The sequence below is a fragment of the Oncorhynchus mykiss genome, chromosome 11 (genome assembly GCF_013265735.2).
Source record: "Oncorhynchus mykiss isolate Arlee chromosome 11, USDA_OmykA_1.1, whole genome shotgun sequence".
Classification (NCBI taxonomy): domain Eukaryota; kingdom Metazoa; phylum Chordata; class Actinopteri; order Salmoniformes; family Salmonidae; genus Oncorhynchus; species Oncorhynchus mykiss.
In genome coordinates this window covers 54212585-54230967 of record NC_048575.1, presented here as the reverse complement: position 1 = coordinate 54230967, position 18383 = coordinate 54212585, and the positions used below count along the sequence as shown (strand labels likewise).

General features: G+C 43.5%; 1 protein-coding gene across 1 annotated transcript in view; it reads right to left on the bottom strand.

Moving 5' to 3' along the window:
* Positions 1-523: 523 nt before the first annotated feature.
* LOC110535063 (hemicentin-1) overlaps positions 524-18383 on the bottom strand; it is an 83302-nt gene continuing 65442 nt past the window's right edge. Inside the window, exons 59-81 of the mRNA XM_036935794.1 lie at positions 18117-18251; positions 17869-18003; positions 17473-17742; positions 17163-17353; positions 16865-17078; positions 16617-16751; positions 16307-16497; positions 15411-15492; positions 10022-10192; positions 9717-9869; positions 9364-9501; positions 8898-9019; positions 8531-8771; positions 8282-8341; positions 8037-8156; positions 7575-7709; positions 7301-7420; positions 7051-7176; positions 6791-6919; positions 6389-6682; positions 6148-6267; positions 5909-6035; positions 524-2728 (exon numbers count right to left, since the gene is read on the bottom strand). Coding sequence (XP_036791689.1) covers positions 2338-2728; positions 5909-6035; positions 6148-6267; positions 6389-6682; positions 6791-6919; positions 7051-7176; positions 7301-7420; positions 7575-7709; positions 8037-8156; positions 8282-8341; positions 8531-8771; positions 8898-9019; positions 9364-9501; positions 9717-9869; positions 10022-10192; positions 15411-15492; positions 16307-16497; positions 16617-16751; positions 16865-17078; positions 17163-17353; positions 17473-17742; positions 17869-18003; positions 18117-18251 — 3800 coding nt within the window. The 3' untranslated portion in view covers positions 524-2337. The remainder of the gene's footprint in view (positions 2729-5908; positions 6036-6147; positions 6268-6388; positions 6683-6790; positions 6920-7050; positions 7177-7300; positions 7421-7574; positions 7710-8036; positions 8157-8281; positions 8342-8530; positions 8772-8897; positions 9020-9363; positions 9502-9716; positions 9870-10021; positions 10193-15410; positions 15493-16306; positions 16498-16616; positions 16752-16864; positions 17079-17162; positions 17354-17472; positions 17743-17868; positions 18004-18116; positions 18252-18383) is intronic.

The window sequence follows — 18383 nt, the reverse complement described above, 5'->3', positions numbered from 1 at the left end:
CAGAGTAGGTAAACGGATGATCTACACATGTGTGGATCCACCGTGAAGAATGGAGTAGGAGGTGTGATGGTGTGGGGGTGCTTTGCTGGTGACACTGTCTAGTGATTTTTGTGCCTTGAATTTTAGAATTCACTTAGTCCCACTATCATTTGTTTTTCAACAGGACAATGACCCAACACACCTCCAGGCTATGTAAGTGCTATTTTACCAAGAAGGAGAGTGATGGAGTGCTGCATCAGATGACCTGGCCTCCACAATCACCCGAGCTCAACCCAATTGAGATGGTTTGGGATGAGTTGGATCGCAGAGTGAAAGAAAAGCAGCCAACAAGTGCTAAGACTGTTGGAAAAGCATTCCTCATGAAGCTGCTTGAGAGAATGCCAAGAGTTTTCAAAGCTGTCATCAAGGCAAAGGGTGGGTACTTTGAAGTATCTAAAATCTCAAATATATTTTGATTTGATTAACACTTTTTTTGGGTTACTACATGATTCCATGTGGGTTGTTTCATAGTTTTGATGTCTTCATTATTATTCTACAATGTAGAAAATAGTATAAATAACGAAAAACCCTTGAATTAGTAGGTGTGTCCAAACTTTTGACTGGTACTGTAGCTAGTGAAGTATTCAATTCTTAGGTTTCAGGGACAAAATTGTTTATTGTAGTATAGGTCCTACTGAAATATGTACTGTATTGGTTATTGGCTGCTGAGGGTTGTCGAGGCCATCAGCAATGGTCCAAAATCACCAATTGCATAATTTCTATAAAATTTGTCAACGAGCCACTGAACTAATGGCTACAAAATGATTAGGTAACATATTTCATGAAATAGCTTGTAAGGTTAAAGACAGGACTTGGAACCAGTTCAGGGAACAGAACCGACAACCAAACGTTTTCTTTTTTTTGTTAGTAACTCAGCCTGGCTTTAAACTTACTCTTGAAAGTTGACATAGTAGAATGCACAAGGTGCAATTTCTAAATTTGGTAGTGCATCATGTCATGTTTGTAATTCCATACCACCGTGAGATATTTACATAACTTGTGGGCCACACAGAGAGGAAATATTCAAGACACTCTGCATCAGGTTGTACCATCGTTATATGTGCATTCATCTGGAACAGATTCCATTTTTTCCACTCTGAGCAATACGTTTTTTTGTGTCGGCTACATTTACAACAGTTCAAAACTTTGGTTTGATATCAGAAATCGGGTTAAGAATATCTTAATCACTGTATATAAGTTATGAATGTTCCTTTTTGCAAAATACATTCATGGTCTAAGAGGGTGAGCAATGGAATAACAGTGTTATGGTGAATGTATAACAGGAAATGTATGCTCCCTTCAACTCATAGAGGAGTGGATGTGAACTTAGTGACATGGGTGAACTGGCCATTGTCATTTCAGGTAAATGCCAGATGGGCTGGTCCATTTTTAGCCCAGTGGGCTGGTCTAACTTGTTTTTTTGTGTGTGCAAAATGACTTATCTGGCTAATACTGGGGGCCGGTGTGAGGGCTTTAGAGATTGGCCAGTGTGTTAGAAATGCCAGGTCTGATTGCTTGTCGCAGTCCGCCCCTGCAAACACCCACTGAATGTGGTTCTCCACTTTCAAATTCTCTTTGATTTTGGGGTGTGTTTCATGTATAATACTAATTGAGTATTATTTTGGTTTACAAATGAACAGTTCTAGTTCAGCACAATGTCTTTGCTACTTCCTACCCCCCCCCCCCCCCCATAGTTTTTAATAGTCCAGGCCAGGTGAAGCAATCTTTTCTTATCGATTTGTTCTTGCAATGCAAACACCATTTGCCTTACTGATTCAACAAAGCTGTCAAGTACCTTCAGAATAGCACCTTATAGCTGGTTCAAGTGACAACAATGACTTCAAAAATTATAGAAAAGCACTTGGGATAAAATAATATTGCCACACCTGTAGCATTATCAAAATATAAATAACTACATGCCATTCTAATGCTACAGGACCATATTTGGAGTGTTCATTGTAATGATTCCAACAAATCTTATAAAAGGTAAATTTCTTTACAAGAAAAGATTTTGGCAAAATTGTGTCCCCACAGTTTAAGATCCATTTCAATCCAGTTTACTTACTGTACCAGAGGGTCCAAATATCCATGAAATCCTTAGTGTTAATACTGTTTACCTTGTCTCATTATTAGTGCTTTCTTGGCTTGGTCAGCACGCTCTGTCTCACAGGCCTCCAGGCTGTGGGCCTGATTCTACAGAGGTTGGTGAAGGAGGGGTCAGTTGGTTCTCAGGGGCACACACAGTCAGTTCCAGCCTCCAGCTGGGGGGGGGGGGGGGGGGGGGGGGGCTCGCTCATCTCAGTAGGGGTATCTAGAGATGGAGATGTAGATGATGAAGATGCTCTGGTATGTGATGCGGCCCTGTGTGGAGAGGGTGGTGGCCTGCACCCCGAGACGCACCAGGCCTGACCTCTGCAGGGGCCGCAGGGTGAAGATGATGCCCCTGCTTGCCTCGTCCCTGATGCCAAACATCTGGCCCTCTGCCCCCACCCCTGGACCCCCCTCATTGCCCTGCTCCAGAATGGTGAAGGATGTTATCTCCTGCAATACCCCCCCCTCCGAGAAGGCAGACAGGCGCACAATGTTGTGATTGGCTGGGATGCCCAGGGGGAGGGTCAACAGCTTGTACTGCAGTAGCAGAGGGGAACCCCCAGAGCCACAGTCCCGAGAGCAGGGTCTGTAGCACGTCCTGCCATGGAGAGAGAAGAGTCAACTGTTACACTTTCAGAGGTACTGATACCGTCAGGCTCCAAAGGTCAGTGACATACTATATCTAATGTACAACACAACCATGTGATTGTTTAGAGGGACCAATGATCGTGACTTACGACATACATAACCGCACAACAATTACTTTATGGTGGTGTGATAAGGTAACTAAGGTAAGTACAACATGACCACCTTTAGTCCACACACAGACACATACACAGCTCTCCCTCGCCCTCCATCTGGCAAATCTGACCATAATTATATTCCCCTGATTCCTGCTTACAAGCAAACATTACAGCAGGAAGCACCAGTGACTTGATCCATAAAAACACAATAATAAACACAGGGGACCCTCAGTGGTGCATGCTCAGTCTCCTCCTGTACTCCCTGTTCATTCATGACTGCACGGCCAGGCACTACTCCAACACCATCATTAAGTTTGCCGATGACACAACAGTGGTAGGCCTGATCACGACAACGACGAGACAGCCTATAGGGAGACAGTCAGAGACCTGGCCATGTGGTGCCAGGACAACAAGCTCTCCCTCAACATGATCAAGACAAAAGAGATGATTGTGGACTACAGGAAGAAGAGGACCGAGCACACACCCCCTTCTCATCGACGGGGCTGTAATGGAGCAGGTTGAGAGCTTCAAGATTCTTTGTGTCCACATCACCAACAAACTAACATGTTCCAAGCACACCAAGGCAGTTGTGAAGAGGGCACAACAAAACCTATTCCCCCTCAGGAGAAAGAATGAAAACATTTGGCATGGGTCCTCAGATCCTCAAAAGGTTCTGCAGCTGCACCATCAAGAGCATCCTGACGGGTTGCATCACTACCTGGTATGTCAACTGCTCGCCCTCCGACCGCAAGGCACTACAGTGCCGCAAGGCACTACATCACTGGGGCCAAGCTTCTTGCAATCCAGGACTTCTCTACCAGGCGGTGTCATAGGAAGGCCCTAAAAATGGTCAAAGACTCCAGCCACCCTAGTCATAGACTGTTCTCTCTGCTACCGCATGGCAAGCGGTACCGGAGCGCCAAGTCTAGGTCCAAGAGGCTTCTAAACAGCTTCTACCCCCAAGCCATAAGACTCTTGAACATCTAATCAAATGGCTACCCCGGATTATTTGCATTGCCCCCCCCCCCTTTTACACTGCTGCTACTCTGTTGTTAGCATTTATGCATAGTCACTTTAATAACTCGACCTACAGTGCCTTGCGAAAGTATTCGGCCCCCTTGAACTTTGCGACCTTTTGCCACATTTCAGGCTTCAAACATGAAGATATAAAACTGTATTTTTTTGTGAAGAATCAACAGCAAGTCGGACACAATCATGAAGTGGAACGACATTTATTGGATATTTCAAACTTTTTTAACAAATCAAAAACTGAAAAATTGGGCGTGCAAAATTATTCAGCCCCCTTAAGTTAATACTTTGTAGCGCCACCTTTTGCTGCGATTACAGCTGTAAGTCGCTTGGGGTATGTCTCTATCAGTTTTGCACATCGAGAGACTGAAATTGTTTCCCATTCCTCCTTGCAAAACAGCTCGAGCTCAGTGAGGTTGGATGGAGAGCATTTGTGAACAGCAGTTTTCAGTTCTTTCCACAGATTCTCGATTGGATTCAGGTCTGGACTTTGACTTGGCCATTCTAACACCTGGATATGTTTATTTTTGAACCATTCCATTGTAGATTTTGCTTTATGTTTTGGATCATTGTCTTGTTGGAAGACAAATCTCCGTCCCAGTCTCAGGTCTTTTGCAGACTCCATCAGGTTCTCTTCCAGAATGGTCCTGTATTTGGCTCTATCCATCTTCCCATCAATTTTAACCATCTTCCCTGTCCCTGCTGAAGAAAAGCAGGCCCAAACCATGATGCTGCCACCACCATGTTTGACAGTGGGGATGGTGTGTTCAGCTGTGTTGCTTTTATGCCAAACATAACGTTTTGCATTGTTGCCAAAAAGTTCAATTTTGGTTTCATCTGACCAGAGCACCTTCTTCCACATGTTTGGTGTGTCTCCCAGGTGGCTTGTGGCAAACTTTAAACAACACTTTTTATGGATATCTTTAAGAAATGGCTTTCTTCTTGCCACTCTTCCATAAAGGCCAGATTTGTGCAATATACGACTGACTGATTGTTGTCCTATGGACAGAGTCTCCCACCTCAGCTGTAGATCTCTGCAGTTCATCCAGAGTGATCATGGGCCTCTTGGCTGCATCTCTGATCAGTCTTCTCCTTGTATGAGCTGAAAGTTTAGAGGGACGGCCAGGTCTTGGTAGATTTGCAGTGGTCTGATACTCCTTCCATTTCAATATTATCGCTTGCACAGTGCTCCTTGGGATGTTTAAAGCTTGGGAAATCTTTTTGTATCCAAATCCGGCTTTAAACTTCTTCACAACAGTATCTCGGACCTGCCTGGTGTGTTCCTTGTTCTTCATGATGCTCTCTGCGCTTTTAACGGACCTCTGAGACTATCACAGTGCAGGTGCATTTATACGGAGACTTGATTACACACAGGTGGATTGTATTTATCATCATTAGTCATTTAGGTCAACATTGGATCATTCAGAGATCCTCACTGAACTTCTGGAGAGAGTTTGCTGCACTGAAAGTAAAGGGGCTGAATAATTTTGCACGCCCAATTTTTCAGTTTTTGATTTGTTAAAAAAGTTTGAAATATCCAATAAATGTCGTTCCACTTCATGATTGTGTCCCACTTGTTGTTGATTCTTCACAAAAAAATACAGTTTTATATCTTTATGTTTGAAGGCTGAAATGTGGCAAAAGGTCGCAAAGTTCAAGGGGGCCGAATACTTTCGCAAGGCACTGTACATGTACATATTACCTTGAGTAACCGGTGTCCCCGCACATTGACTCTGTACCGGTACCCCCCCCTGTGTATATTCTCTCTATTGTTATTTTACTGCCTCTCTTTTATTTACCTGTTACTTTTATTTCTTATTCTTATTTGTACTGCATTGTTGGTTAGGGGCTGGTAAGTAAGCATTTCACTGTAAGGTCTACACCTTTTGTATTAGGTGCATGTGACTAAAACAATTTGATTTGTTTTGATTACAAAAATACTCATGAAACGATCTGTCTAACCACATATTGCAAACACACAGTGTTGTTTTATTGAAGCTCCATACCCTGGGCTTCCTCCTTTCTGATAGGATGCAGGGCAGGGCGTTTCCAAACACTGATATCCTCCACGAGTGTTGAAGCACATCTGGTTGTGTCCACACTGGATGCCTTGTACTGCACACTCATCAATGTCTGCAAGCATCAGAAAGGAAACTCAGTATCTGTATGTGTTCTTGGCAATGTAAACCTAGTCGTGGTGGGTGGTTTATGTATTGTTCATGTGTATTGTTCGTTTTCTCCATACCTGTGCAGCTCCTGCCGTTGGGTAACAGCTGGTAGCCTGTAGGACAGAGGCACTGGAAACCCCCTATTGTGTTCCGGCACTCATGTTGGCATGGGTTCCTCAGCAAGCACTCATCCACATCTGTACAGAAACCGATGACACAATGAGGTGAGCAAGACGTACCAGACTCAACTCCCTTGCTTTTGCTTACAGACATTCAAATCAAATTAGAAAGGGGGGGGGGGGGGGAGAGACGACTCACCGACACATGTGCCATCTCTGTTGGTATAGCCTATGGGGCAGCTCTGTCTGGTGATGCGAGATACCCCATGATGCCGAGAGAGAATGGGCCTACCCAGCGATGACACCAGCTGTGGGCGCAGTCTTGCCCTGACACGGCTACCATTGGAGAAGACCTGTCCTCTCTCTAGACCAGCACAAGAGCGCCCATCCCCCGTTAACACAGTGCCTGGTGGGCAGAGGCACCGGAAGCTGCCTGGCATATTACGGCACTGGTGGGCACAGGGGCTTGGCATCTGTAGGCACTCATCAATGTCTGAAAGGCAAAACAAGACTCAGACACTTCTTAGAACAAGATTTTATTGGACAGTAGCATATTGATTAGTGTAGTAATACATGTCTATGCCAAAATGAAGTGTCTTACCCAGGCATGGACGGCCCACCCCCTGGGACTGATAACCTCTGGGGCAGACACAGCCGTACCCCCCAATGGTGTTCTGACACATCTGGCTGTAACGGCACAAGTGGCTTCCATCCTGGCATTCGTCCACATCTGTGAATCACAATGTTGGTAAACACAGGGCATACTGTAATGGTAGGATCAGCATTCTCACACCACAAACCTGTACCTGCGTGCAACAACATTCAAAGTAAAAGATGGGTGAGGTATAAATGGCATCATACCCACGCATGCTCCATTCTCTCCCATTCTCATGCCAGCTGGGCAGCTGTCGAAACACTGGTAGCCTCCCTCTGTGTTGCGGCACTGCTGGTAAGCTGGGCACACATTCCTGCTGCACTCGTTGATGTCTGTATACAAACAAACACAAAGGGTTAGAGATTCCACAATTTAACGCGCTGCTTCCATATGATACTGGTATGAAAGATTTGATTCTGTTGATAATCTCATCAGTGAGTCACAGGGTCCACTGACCCAGACAGCGCTGGCCAGACAGCTGGTAGCCAGGGTTGCAGACACAGCGGAAGGAGCCCAGGGTGTTCAGACACTGCTGCTGACACGGGGAGAGAGACGACTCCTGGCACTCATCCACATCTGAAACTCACACCACAGGTCAAACTCTGTTACTAATATGCCTTATTGTCAGGACCCTATTATAAGATGGAGACTAGAATGTATTCTATTCAGTGGATGACTGAAAAATAATCCCCCCTCCCCAAAAAAGTGTATTTGTTGTGAATAGACTTGCCTTCACAGCTGGATCCCATGGTGCTGGGCTTGAAGCCTGGGACACATTTAGCCTGGCAGCGGTATGTGCCAACCGTGTTCACACACTGCTGGTTGTAGTGGCACATGTGGGAGCCCTGGGCACATTCATCAATATCTGTAGAGAGATACCACATGTGAGGTCAAACACAAGAACACTGTCTGCAATACAGCAGTAGGATGTATACTTTCACAGTGATAATATCACCCTGGAAACAAATAGTGTGTGTGCTAGCTAACTGATTCTGTTTACATTTTATCCCCCAACATTCTTTTTTTTTTACACATTTCAAAATAGATTACCTTCTAAATATAGCATACAAATCACCATGATACCAGATCCCTTTACAGACCGATCACTTACTGTAACGTAATCTAATTAGGAGATACTGTATAACGGTGTGATAAAGTATGCAGCATTCAGTTAGTGTTTCCTGTGGCTGACCTTGACATGTGTTGGTTTCTGGGGAGATGGTGAAGCCAGAGGGACAGGCACAGGAGAAGCCACCCATCACATTGTTGCAGGAATGTGAGCAAGGCGACTCGGCAGCACATTCATCCTCATCTAAGCATTCAGATACAGTTTATAAAGGTAATATGCATTAATGAGTTCATTGAATTGCAAACTACAAAATAACATTGGTCGATCCAACAAAGAAATTGAAGAAGGAAAAGGTATACAAAACATACCTGTACAGTAAGAGGCTGTATCCAGGACAAAACCTTCCGGGCATGTTTTTCCATCCCCATCTAAAGACAGAGGAGCACATTCAATCCATGAGCAGATGATGGTACTGTATCACAACTTTAAACAATGAAAATTACATCTTAAAAATGAATGTGTTTGCTACAGTACATCAGTTAAAATTCAAGTGTTTGACTGACTGTCTGTATTGTGTTAGCCTGCTTTGTGGTAATCTGTCTTATATTTCCACTGACCAGGTAGGAGTAGGGAGGCTGTGATCTGGAAGTCCAGACTGAGAGTGAACATGCTGTAGATGCCATCCATCTGGGACACCTTGATGAGCTGCAGCAGTGGCCCCTGACGCTCCTCTCGGCCCTCGTAGACGATGGAGTGGTTACAGCGCAGCACCATGGGACCGTCTGCTCTCTGGTGGGCCTGGGACGACCATGAGTACAGCTGCCCTGGTCCCGTTTGCACGTATGACTCATCAAACTCCTGCATGACACAAAGGAATCATCATATTAGAGATAGATTATGTTGAGATTTAATTAAGACTTTTATGGTTTGTCACAGTCAGGGACTTCAGCTGGCCTTAGGATGACCGTGTTAATCAATACACACCTGCAGATTGAGATGGGAGGTTGATAATGTCAGAGGGACAAAGCCGTTGATGACAATGTCTATTAGGAGAGCCCCCTCTGAGTCCAGACCTCTGGCTACATGGGTCAACTGAAGGATCTCTCCTGGTTACAAACACAAACACAACATTCAAATACATCTGGGATACATTATAAAACAGTCACTTGGGAGAGTTATCTGTCTGAAGAGGACCCACCCCATATTTTTTGGGGTTCTTATTGAAGTTGCCAAAGGAGTCCGTCATTGAAACCAGATCCTAGTAATAATTTTAAAAAACTACAGTCATGGAGACCTATGCCCTCTGCTGGTTCTCTTATAATGTACAGATTTAAAGGGACAATTCCGCTTACGAGAGACAACTACTGTTATAGGACTACATTTACAGTAGAGTAAACCTTAGTTCAGGTTAATTTACAGGATGTTATTGTATCTGTTCTTCAGTGCTGACCTGTGTCAAACTCCAGCTGTGACTCCTGTTTGAACAGGCCCTGGGTCAGGGAGTAGCCGTTCCTGGCTGCTCCAGTCTGCAGTACTGTGGTCCAGTAGATGGGAGCAAACACAGACACCAACACCCGTAGCAATGGACCTGCAAAACATCAGTAGTTAGACCACAGCCTCTATGGAAATACCTCTGAGCAAAGTGTGATAGGTCAAGATACAGCAATGATCAGTGGCTGAGGGATCTATGTGCTTGATTATGGGAAATAACTTTACAGCAAGTGCTTGATTATTGCATTTAGATCTGCTTCTGAGAGGCTCCTACTGGTTACTGTAAGACATCTCTCACACTCCCATACTCACCCACACTAGGAGGGATGTTGTCCAGGTGGGCCTGCAGGGTGCTGGTGCCGTCTTCTGGGTTATCTGTGATGTTAGCCTCCAGGAACGACACCCCAAACTCCCTATCATTCACCACCCCTATCAGACTCCCCCTGGCCTTACGAGGGGCCTCCCCTTCAGTCAACAGAGACAGAGACATAAGTATTAAGTTATACATTATTTAAGAGTAGCTGTAGTACTATACCTTCTATGTACACACATTATTTAATTGTTAAATTCAGCTGCGTCCGTTTGGAGTGACAGGAGAACAGTTCAAACACCCGTACCTGGACAGAGTCCAATCTGACATCTCCTGGAGTCCCTACTGGGAGCGTCACATGATTTCCCCCCATTGGCCAGCTCTGGATTGTTGCATAACCTGATTCGCTCCTGATTCCCTCGACCACAGGTAGTGCTGCATGGGCCCCAATTCTCCCAGTTAGAATAACCTCCATTGACTGTGGCGGGAGAGGGAGAGTAGGGAGGGAGACGGAGATCATCCATATAGAGAATTAAATAAACAATCCATAATTACTATTGTGTGTTTTCTTATTCCTTTGATATAATGGATAGAGAGGATCTAATTGTAGGAATATTAGATTTATTTTATTTATTTATTTATTTATTTATAGGGGACAATCAACATTAATCAACATGAATATTACAATAATGCAACATCCATGTAAATGTGCCGGGGTTAGCCAAAAGCTCATTTGGGCCTGTGTAAAGGTAAGGGCCTTTGCACAGCCACAATACAAAATACAAATACATTACATCCAATAATATATAACTCTAACAACAACGACACCATCAACTGTCGTCTTACATATGAAGAACCACAGATAGCTCAAATCTATCCAAACCTGTTCAGAGTTATGTTTTCAATAAAAATTTAAAAATACAATAATCAGTGCAGCTCCTCAAGTCCATGGGCATTGCATTCCAGTATTTTGTAGCTCTAACAGAGAAGACTGATTGACCGATTTTACTGTGTCGAAAAGGGACACAATCCCCTCTTACGGCCCTTGTTACTCTGGAGGTGCTTTCCTTGAGCATTATACTGTATGCCGGTATAGGGGTGGAGGGACAAGAACATGCAGGATCTTAAAGACAAGGCTTGCATCTACATACTGCTTAAAGCTATCCAGACTACATAAATTATGTTTGTAAATTATATGACAATGGTGGTAACTGTTTGGTTTGTCATCAAAAATCTTAAGTGTTTGTAGAGTAATTCAATTGGTTTCAGAATAGTAGCCCCTGCTTATGACCAGCATGTGAGGCAACAACTCAGATGTGAGAAGATCAGGGCATATATAGTTTGGCGGCCTCCAGAGGAAGGGAAGGTCTTATAAATCTAAAGTTGGACAATCCAAACTTGACCGCGTTAACCATCTTTTTCACATGTTTCTTAAATGTCAAGTTGGAGTCCAAAATGATGCCGAGATACCTGAAGTTTGACACAACTTTCAGATTCTCCCCATTAACAAGAACAGCTCGTTGGGAAGAATCAATGGATTACTTAGAGAAGTACATACAGTCTTGTCGATTTATTTAAATGCAGGCAACAATTTGTAATCCATTTAGAAACATCTACCGTAGTGTCAGTTAACTTGTTAACAACTAGTTTTCTAGTTTTTGAGTGTACATACATAACTGTATTGTCTGCATACATCTGCAAGTTAACTTGTGGGCAAGCAAGTGAGATCATTTATATAGATGGTAAACAGAAGGGGGCCTAATATTGACCCTTGTGGGACCCCAATGTTATAGTAAAGAGAGTCTGACTGAGTGTCCCCCAAACAAACCCTTTGACTTCTGTTTGCCAGATAGAAATACATCAACTCATAACTTCAGTGGACACATTAAGGGAGGATAGTTTGAATAGAAGGACCTCATGATCCACAGTATCAAAGGCCTTTTTAAGATCCAAAAAGACTGCGCTGACTTCACCACCTATGTCCAGTTTAGATTTAATGCACTCCAGAATACAGTCGTATGAAAACGTTTGGGCACCCCTCTGAGGCTGCATAATAATTTACTCTGTCACAGAAAATGATCACAGTGGCATGCCATTCATTTTCGAATAAAAGCTGAGTACTGGGGTATTGTCCAGACAAAGATTTTTAGTGTAGCAATACTAAGTTGTATGAAATTAAATCAGATGTGAAAAATAGGCTATTCAAAAATGTGGGCACCCTTGTCATTCTGTTGATTTGAATACCTGTAACTACTTAGCACTGATTCATTGGAACACACAATTGGTTTGGTGAGCTCATTAAGCCTTGAACTTCATAGACAGGTGCATCCAATCATGAGAAAAAGTATTTAAGGTGGCCAATTGCAAGTTGTTGTTCTCTTTGACTCTCCTCTGAAGAGTGGCAACATGGGGGCCTCAAAACAACTCTCAAATGACCTGAACACAAAGATTGTTCAACATTATGGTTTAGAGGAAGGCTACAAAAAGCTATCGCTGAGATTTAAGCTGTCAGTGTTCACTGTGAGGAACATAGTGAGGAAATGGAAGACCATTAGCACAGTTCTTGTTAAGGCCAGAAGTGGCAGGCCAAGTAAAATATCGGAGAGGCAAAGGCGAAGGATGGTGAGAATGCCCACAGACCACCTCCAAAGACCTACAACATCATCTTGCTGCAGATGGTGTCACTGTGCATCGTTCAACAATTCAGTGCACTTTGCACAAGGAGAAGCTGTATGGGAGAGTGATGCGGAAGAAGCCTTTTCTGCACACACGCCACAGAGTCGCTTGAGGTATGCAAACGCACATTTGGACAAGCCAGCTTCATTTTGGAATAAGGTGCTGTGGACTGATGAAACAAAGATTGAGTTATTTGGTCATAACAAGGGATGTTATGCATGGCAGCAAAAGAACACAGCGTTCCAAGAAAAACACTTGCTACCCACAGTAAAATTTGGTGGGGGTTCCATCATGCTGTGGGGCTGTGTGGCTGGTACTGGGAATCTTGTTAAAGTTGAGGGTCGCATGGATTCCACTCAATATCAGCAGATTCTTTCAACAAGACAACGACCCAAAACACTGCTCAAAATCTACCCGGACATTTATGCAGAGGAACAAGTACAATGTTCTGGAATGGCCATCCCAGTCCCCAGACCTGAATATCATTGAGAATCTGTGGGATGATTTTAAGCGGGCTGTCCATGCTCGGCAACCATCAAACCTAATTGAACTGGAGATGTTTTGAAAGGAGGAATGGTCCAAAATACCTTCATCCAGAATCCAGACACTGATTAGAGGCTATGGGAAGCGTCTAGAGGCTGTTATTTTTAGCAGAAGGAGGCTCTACTAAATATTGATGTGATTTTTCTATTGGGGTGCCCAAATTTATGCACCTGTCTAATTTTGTTTTGATGCATATTGCACATTTTCTGTTAATCCAATAAACCTAATTTCACTACTGAAATATTACTGTGTCCATCAGTTATTTGATAGATCAAAATGAAATTGCTGATCCAAACACCCAATTATTTATACATGGAAATCCTGGAAATTGTCAGGGGTGCCCAAACTTTTTCATACGACTGTATAGTAATTGGCTGTTTCGGTAGAATGGCTAGTTCTGAATCCAAATTTAATTTGATGTATGGAGTTGCCCCGAATGAGGTGATCAGTCAGATGTTCAGCCACCCATCTTTCAGCTACTTTTGATAGCACTGGAAGAATGCTTATAGGACAGTAATGTTCCACCAGTGTTTGGTCACCAGATTTTAAACAGGTATCACTGCAGCAGACTTCCAAGCATTGGGGAAGAACCCATATTTGATGGATAGATTAACTAGATGTACAATAGGGGCAATCAGAGAATATTTGTGTCTCTTCAGGAATACATTGTCTAGACCAAATACATATTTTGTTCAAGAGCTCCTGAAAAGCTAATAATACTGTCCACTGCGGATGCTGAGATTTCAGGAATTCTGAATATTGGTTTATTATCTATGGGAGTGAGAACTGTGGTCTTGTTTGAAAATCTTTGAGCCAGTTCCCTGACAAAGTCAACAAAAACATTGTTAAAGGTAGTGGATATGAAATCGGAGTCTTGAATTAGAATCCCATTAACCTTTAATTTAGGATGGTTTTTTTCAGGTCCTCTCCCTGTTAGTTTGTTGAAATTTTCCCAAATCACTTTTCCATTTATTTTTGCTTCATTGATCACTAAGAAAGAACTTTGCTTTAGCTTTTTTATAATCCTTATCATCTTATTTCTCAGTGCTGTAAATATGTCTTCCATAATTCTGACCAGACTTCAGTGCTTTTTTCAAGGAAAGATCCCACTCTCTCATCTGCCTCCAGAGGTCCTCGTTGAGCCATGGTAGAGAGGCTTTCCTTGGCTTAACGTGAAATTTCCTAGTAAAAGAGGTATCCACTTTATCAATGGCTGACAGAAATGTTTTGTATCCAGACTTGGGATTGCTTAACATATCAGCCCAGTCAATTTGACTTATAGCTGCATCGTAGTTACTCTGCTCACTTTTCGGGATATTTTTATCATACTGTTGCACATTAACATGGTTCTTAAATCTATTTTTAGTGATCTTTCTATCCACCAATGTAACATTGTGGTCAGATATGCCAGTTAGTAAGTTAGTGGACTAATAATTTGGTTAGGTCTGTTAGTAAACACCAAATCCATTTGAGTCTGAGATGACTGTGTTACTCTGGTTGGACCTTGTATTGTTTGAGTCAGTTTGAAATAGAGTTTTTTTCCTGCAAGTTTTTGTTTTTCCAGTTTATATTGAAATCGCCCATGAAGATGATCTCCTTAATATGATCACATTCTTTAAGCATGGCATTTAGATTATCAAAAATATATATATCAGATGTTGTCCAATAAAAGTGAGAGACATATTTTAGGAGAGGAAGACATTCAGCCCCATACATTCAAGGTCATTGACATGTTTCCATATGATACGATTGCATTTAAAGTTATCTTTCATGTACAAAAGAAATCCACCCCTTCTGCCCTCTCCCCTGTCCTTCCTGAATATGGAATATCCAGGGACACTAAAGGCAGAAATAGGAGAAGATTTCTTCAGAGATTTCTCAGAGAAACAGAAAAAAATCAAGATTAGAGTCATTCAATAAATGTTCTTCAAATATTCAGATGACCTCCCAATATTCCTCTAGGCTTGGAACGAGGGTCCCAGAGGATTTAAGCCTGATTAACGTTTAGAAAATGTTTCATGGTACATTGTTTTTTAATACCTGGGCTAAGGATACTGAGTTTGTCTCGAAGGCGGCTTTTGTTTGGGACATATATCAAGAGTTGGCATTAAAATGATATTATCTGCAGATGGCTCATTCTCTTGAAAAGCCATGTTAGCGACAGAGGTTATGGTTACATACACAGAATGTCCTTCTCTGCACCAGATATTATAGGCGACTCAAATATAGATGATTTCAATCATTCATGTTCCACCATTCAGTCTGGATGGCTAATTAGGGGGACTTTACTCCACTTCTCCCAGAATTACATCCTCCATATCAGCCTTTTTTTCTACAGGTGACCTAAACTCCAGACTCTGAAGGGGAGCTTGGTACCCTGGGCCGCTTAGGTGTATGTTGATTCCGGATTGTTTGAATGAAGGCCAGCATTTGGAAATGGAGGTTGTGTGACTGTGTTCATGCTCCACATCACTCACTCTGTACTTTGAGAGAAATGGTCCTCTCAGCGACCCCAGCCTCACTCTCAGCCACACACTGGTACTCCCCTGCATCTTCTCTCTGACACAGATGGGGACAGATATACATGTTAGGGCATAAACACTTTTAACACAAGCACGTTATCATTGTTCTTCTGAAATATGAGGATTGATATGCTGTTCAGGACTCTCATCCTTTCACTCTTCCAAATTACATAATGTAATTTAGTGACATTTCTAATTAAACATATTTGCCTTACATTCTACGGAGTGATTTTATCATTTTTATGTTATTTCAGATATTTAATGGAACTTTCATCCCTTATTGAGGCATTTAAAAGCTGACATTTTCTTAACAGGAATTTAAGATTTTTCCATTAGCTTGTTTGCAATAAGTGTCATTATGACACCAGAGAGAGGAAGTATCACATTAGAGCACTCTGTAGGAAGGGGAACCATTTGTCTTTCAGAAAGTTTAAGCCGTACAATTACAGCATCAATTACAGAGTTAAAAAAGTTAACATAATTATAGACACAGAACACAACAGTGAGAGAGCCTGGGAACATCCATTTCTGAGCTCCCTCTCTCTCCCTCTCTAGATAATACTGTTGGCTTTTTAGAATGAGCTCACTAAAATCTGACTTAGGCCAGACTGGCACGCTGATGTTAGGTCACACAATGTTCCATGACTCAGGACTGCAAATGGAGTGCAGATTGACTGCAGTCAGTGGTCCATCCTCCCGCTCTCATTTCTTGTGTAAGCCTACTCTCTTTTTGTTTTCATAGACATTTTTTACTCTCAAGATATGAACTCTCAAATTAAACTAACACTGGATAAATAGATTTCTGAGGGAGACTGATTGGACAGGTGGGACAGGTCCAGGGTTGTGTTTACCGTGATGCTGTAGATGGCCAAGGAGCCATTATGGAGGGATTGCAGGCGAAGGGAGCGGAGAAGGGGTCTGCCGTCATGGACCCAGCGGAGGACCGGACTGGGGTCTCCATGGACAGGACAGTCCAGCATGGCAGTGCCACTCTGGGCCACAGTCTGAGAGGTGTGGGCCTCTCCCTTCAACACCGGTGGTTCTAAGGAGACATGACCATAACACATCCATTACGAACACTGTGCCCCTACAAAGGAATATAAAACAATACTAATACAAACAGAAACAGTCTTAAGGTCATGAGATGTTGAAAGTACTCACCTCTGATGCGGACAAATGAGAGTGCTCTGATGGTGCCCACACTGTTCTCTGCTAGGCACACATAGGTTCCTGCATCCCTCAAGGTCACATTCTCTATTACCAAGGAGCTTCTGCCTGCCTCGACCACACTGGAAACTGAGCGAGAGAGAGACATGTTTGGAGTAATCAATATGATTATTACTATTACTATATACAGTACCTATGACTACATCATATCGATCATAAGAGAACATGGGGCAGTGGTGTACCTGGATAGGGGCTGTTGTTAGCGGTCCAGGAGATGACAGGGGTAGGGATGCCCTGGGCGTGGCAAGACAAGCTGAGATTTTGACCTTTGTTCATGGTCACGTCAGCAGGTAACTCCTTGAAGGCGGGTCTCATGTTGACGGACAGGCGGGTGTCCTGTCTCACAGTGCCTGCTGTGTTGGTGGCCACACAGGTGAACACACCACCATCATCTAGCTACAAGGGTGAAAATGTTGATCAGGACCTTCACCTGAACCACCTTCATTATAATGCAATGTAAAACAGAAATGTGTCTCTGACCTCTGCCCTCTCAATGATCAGCTCTCCTGACCGCAGCACGGTGAATTTGCCAGGCAGGCTGGGAACGATGTTACCATCCTTCTTCCATGACACCCTGGGCTCTGGTGAACCCTGAGCCGCACAGGGTAACAAGGCCTGGAAGCCCTGGATGACGGACAACTCCGGCTGACCAACAGGAATCATGGGCGGGACTAGAAGAAAGACTGAGTCAATTTATTACTGGCAGAGCAGTAACTCTGTACCATGAGACACGGTTATTCCTAATGTCAGGTTAAACCTAAATGTCATATTGACCTCATATCACACTCACTCATTATGACAAGCCTCATGTCATGGCTGGCCCTGCCAGCGAGGTTTTTGGCTGAGCAGGTATACAGTCCAGCATCACTGCGTTGTGTGGCTGCGATCCTCAGGGTGCCATTGGCAAAGAGCTGTATGTGTGCCCCCTCTGTGAGGGGCCTGCGCTCCCTTTGCCAGGACACCTCCGGCTGGGGCTGTCCGTCTGCCAAACACTCCAGGCTCACTGGCTGGCCCAGGACTGCTGTGTACTCCTCATGAGGAACTCTCAGCACTGGGGGAACTGGAGAAACACAAAGACACATAGTACCTTTCACTATTGAGGCCCACACATTCATCTAAGTATCAACAAGTGCCTCCATGCTGTTTGAACAACTTGTCTGTGCTCTGTAGAAATGTAGTGTGTTACCTTGCAGTACTAGACGTGTCCTTCCTATTGCTGTGCCAGCTTCGTTCTGTGCCAGACACTGGTAGGTGCCCGCATCACCCAGAGTGACTCGAGAGAACTTCAGAGCTCCGTTTGAGAGGAGAGCCAGTTTGTGACCTGAAGAGCCATGGAACGAAGACATCCCAATTGAGAAACAGCAGACTATAAATGACTATTGTGTTATATAATGGCTTGATTTCTGATCAAGTGTCCAAAGATGGCACTCTCACCAGCTGTTATGGGAACACCCTCTCGTTGCCAGGTGATGGAGGGTCGGGGGAAACCCTGCACCTCGCAAGGCAGAACCGTCCCATGATGCAACACTACTTGTACTTCCTCTGTCATAGGCCTGATCTCAGGGGGCTCTGAGTGGGAGAGGGCAAACCCATTAACATGGTTTATTACACACAGATTATTCAACTGTAAAATGAAGACATAAGAGAGTTACAAGGCAAAAACATTAACAATTACTTTATAACCTTAACAACAATCCACCT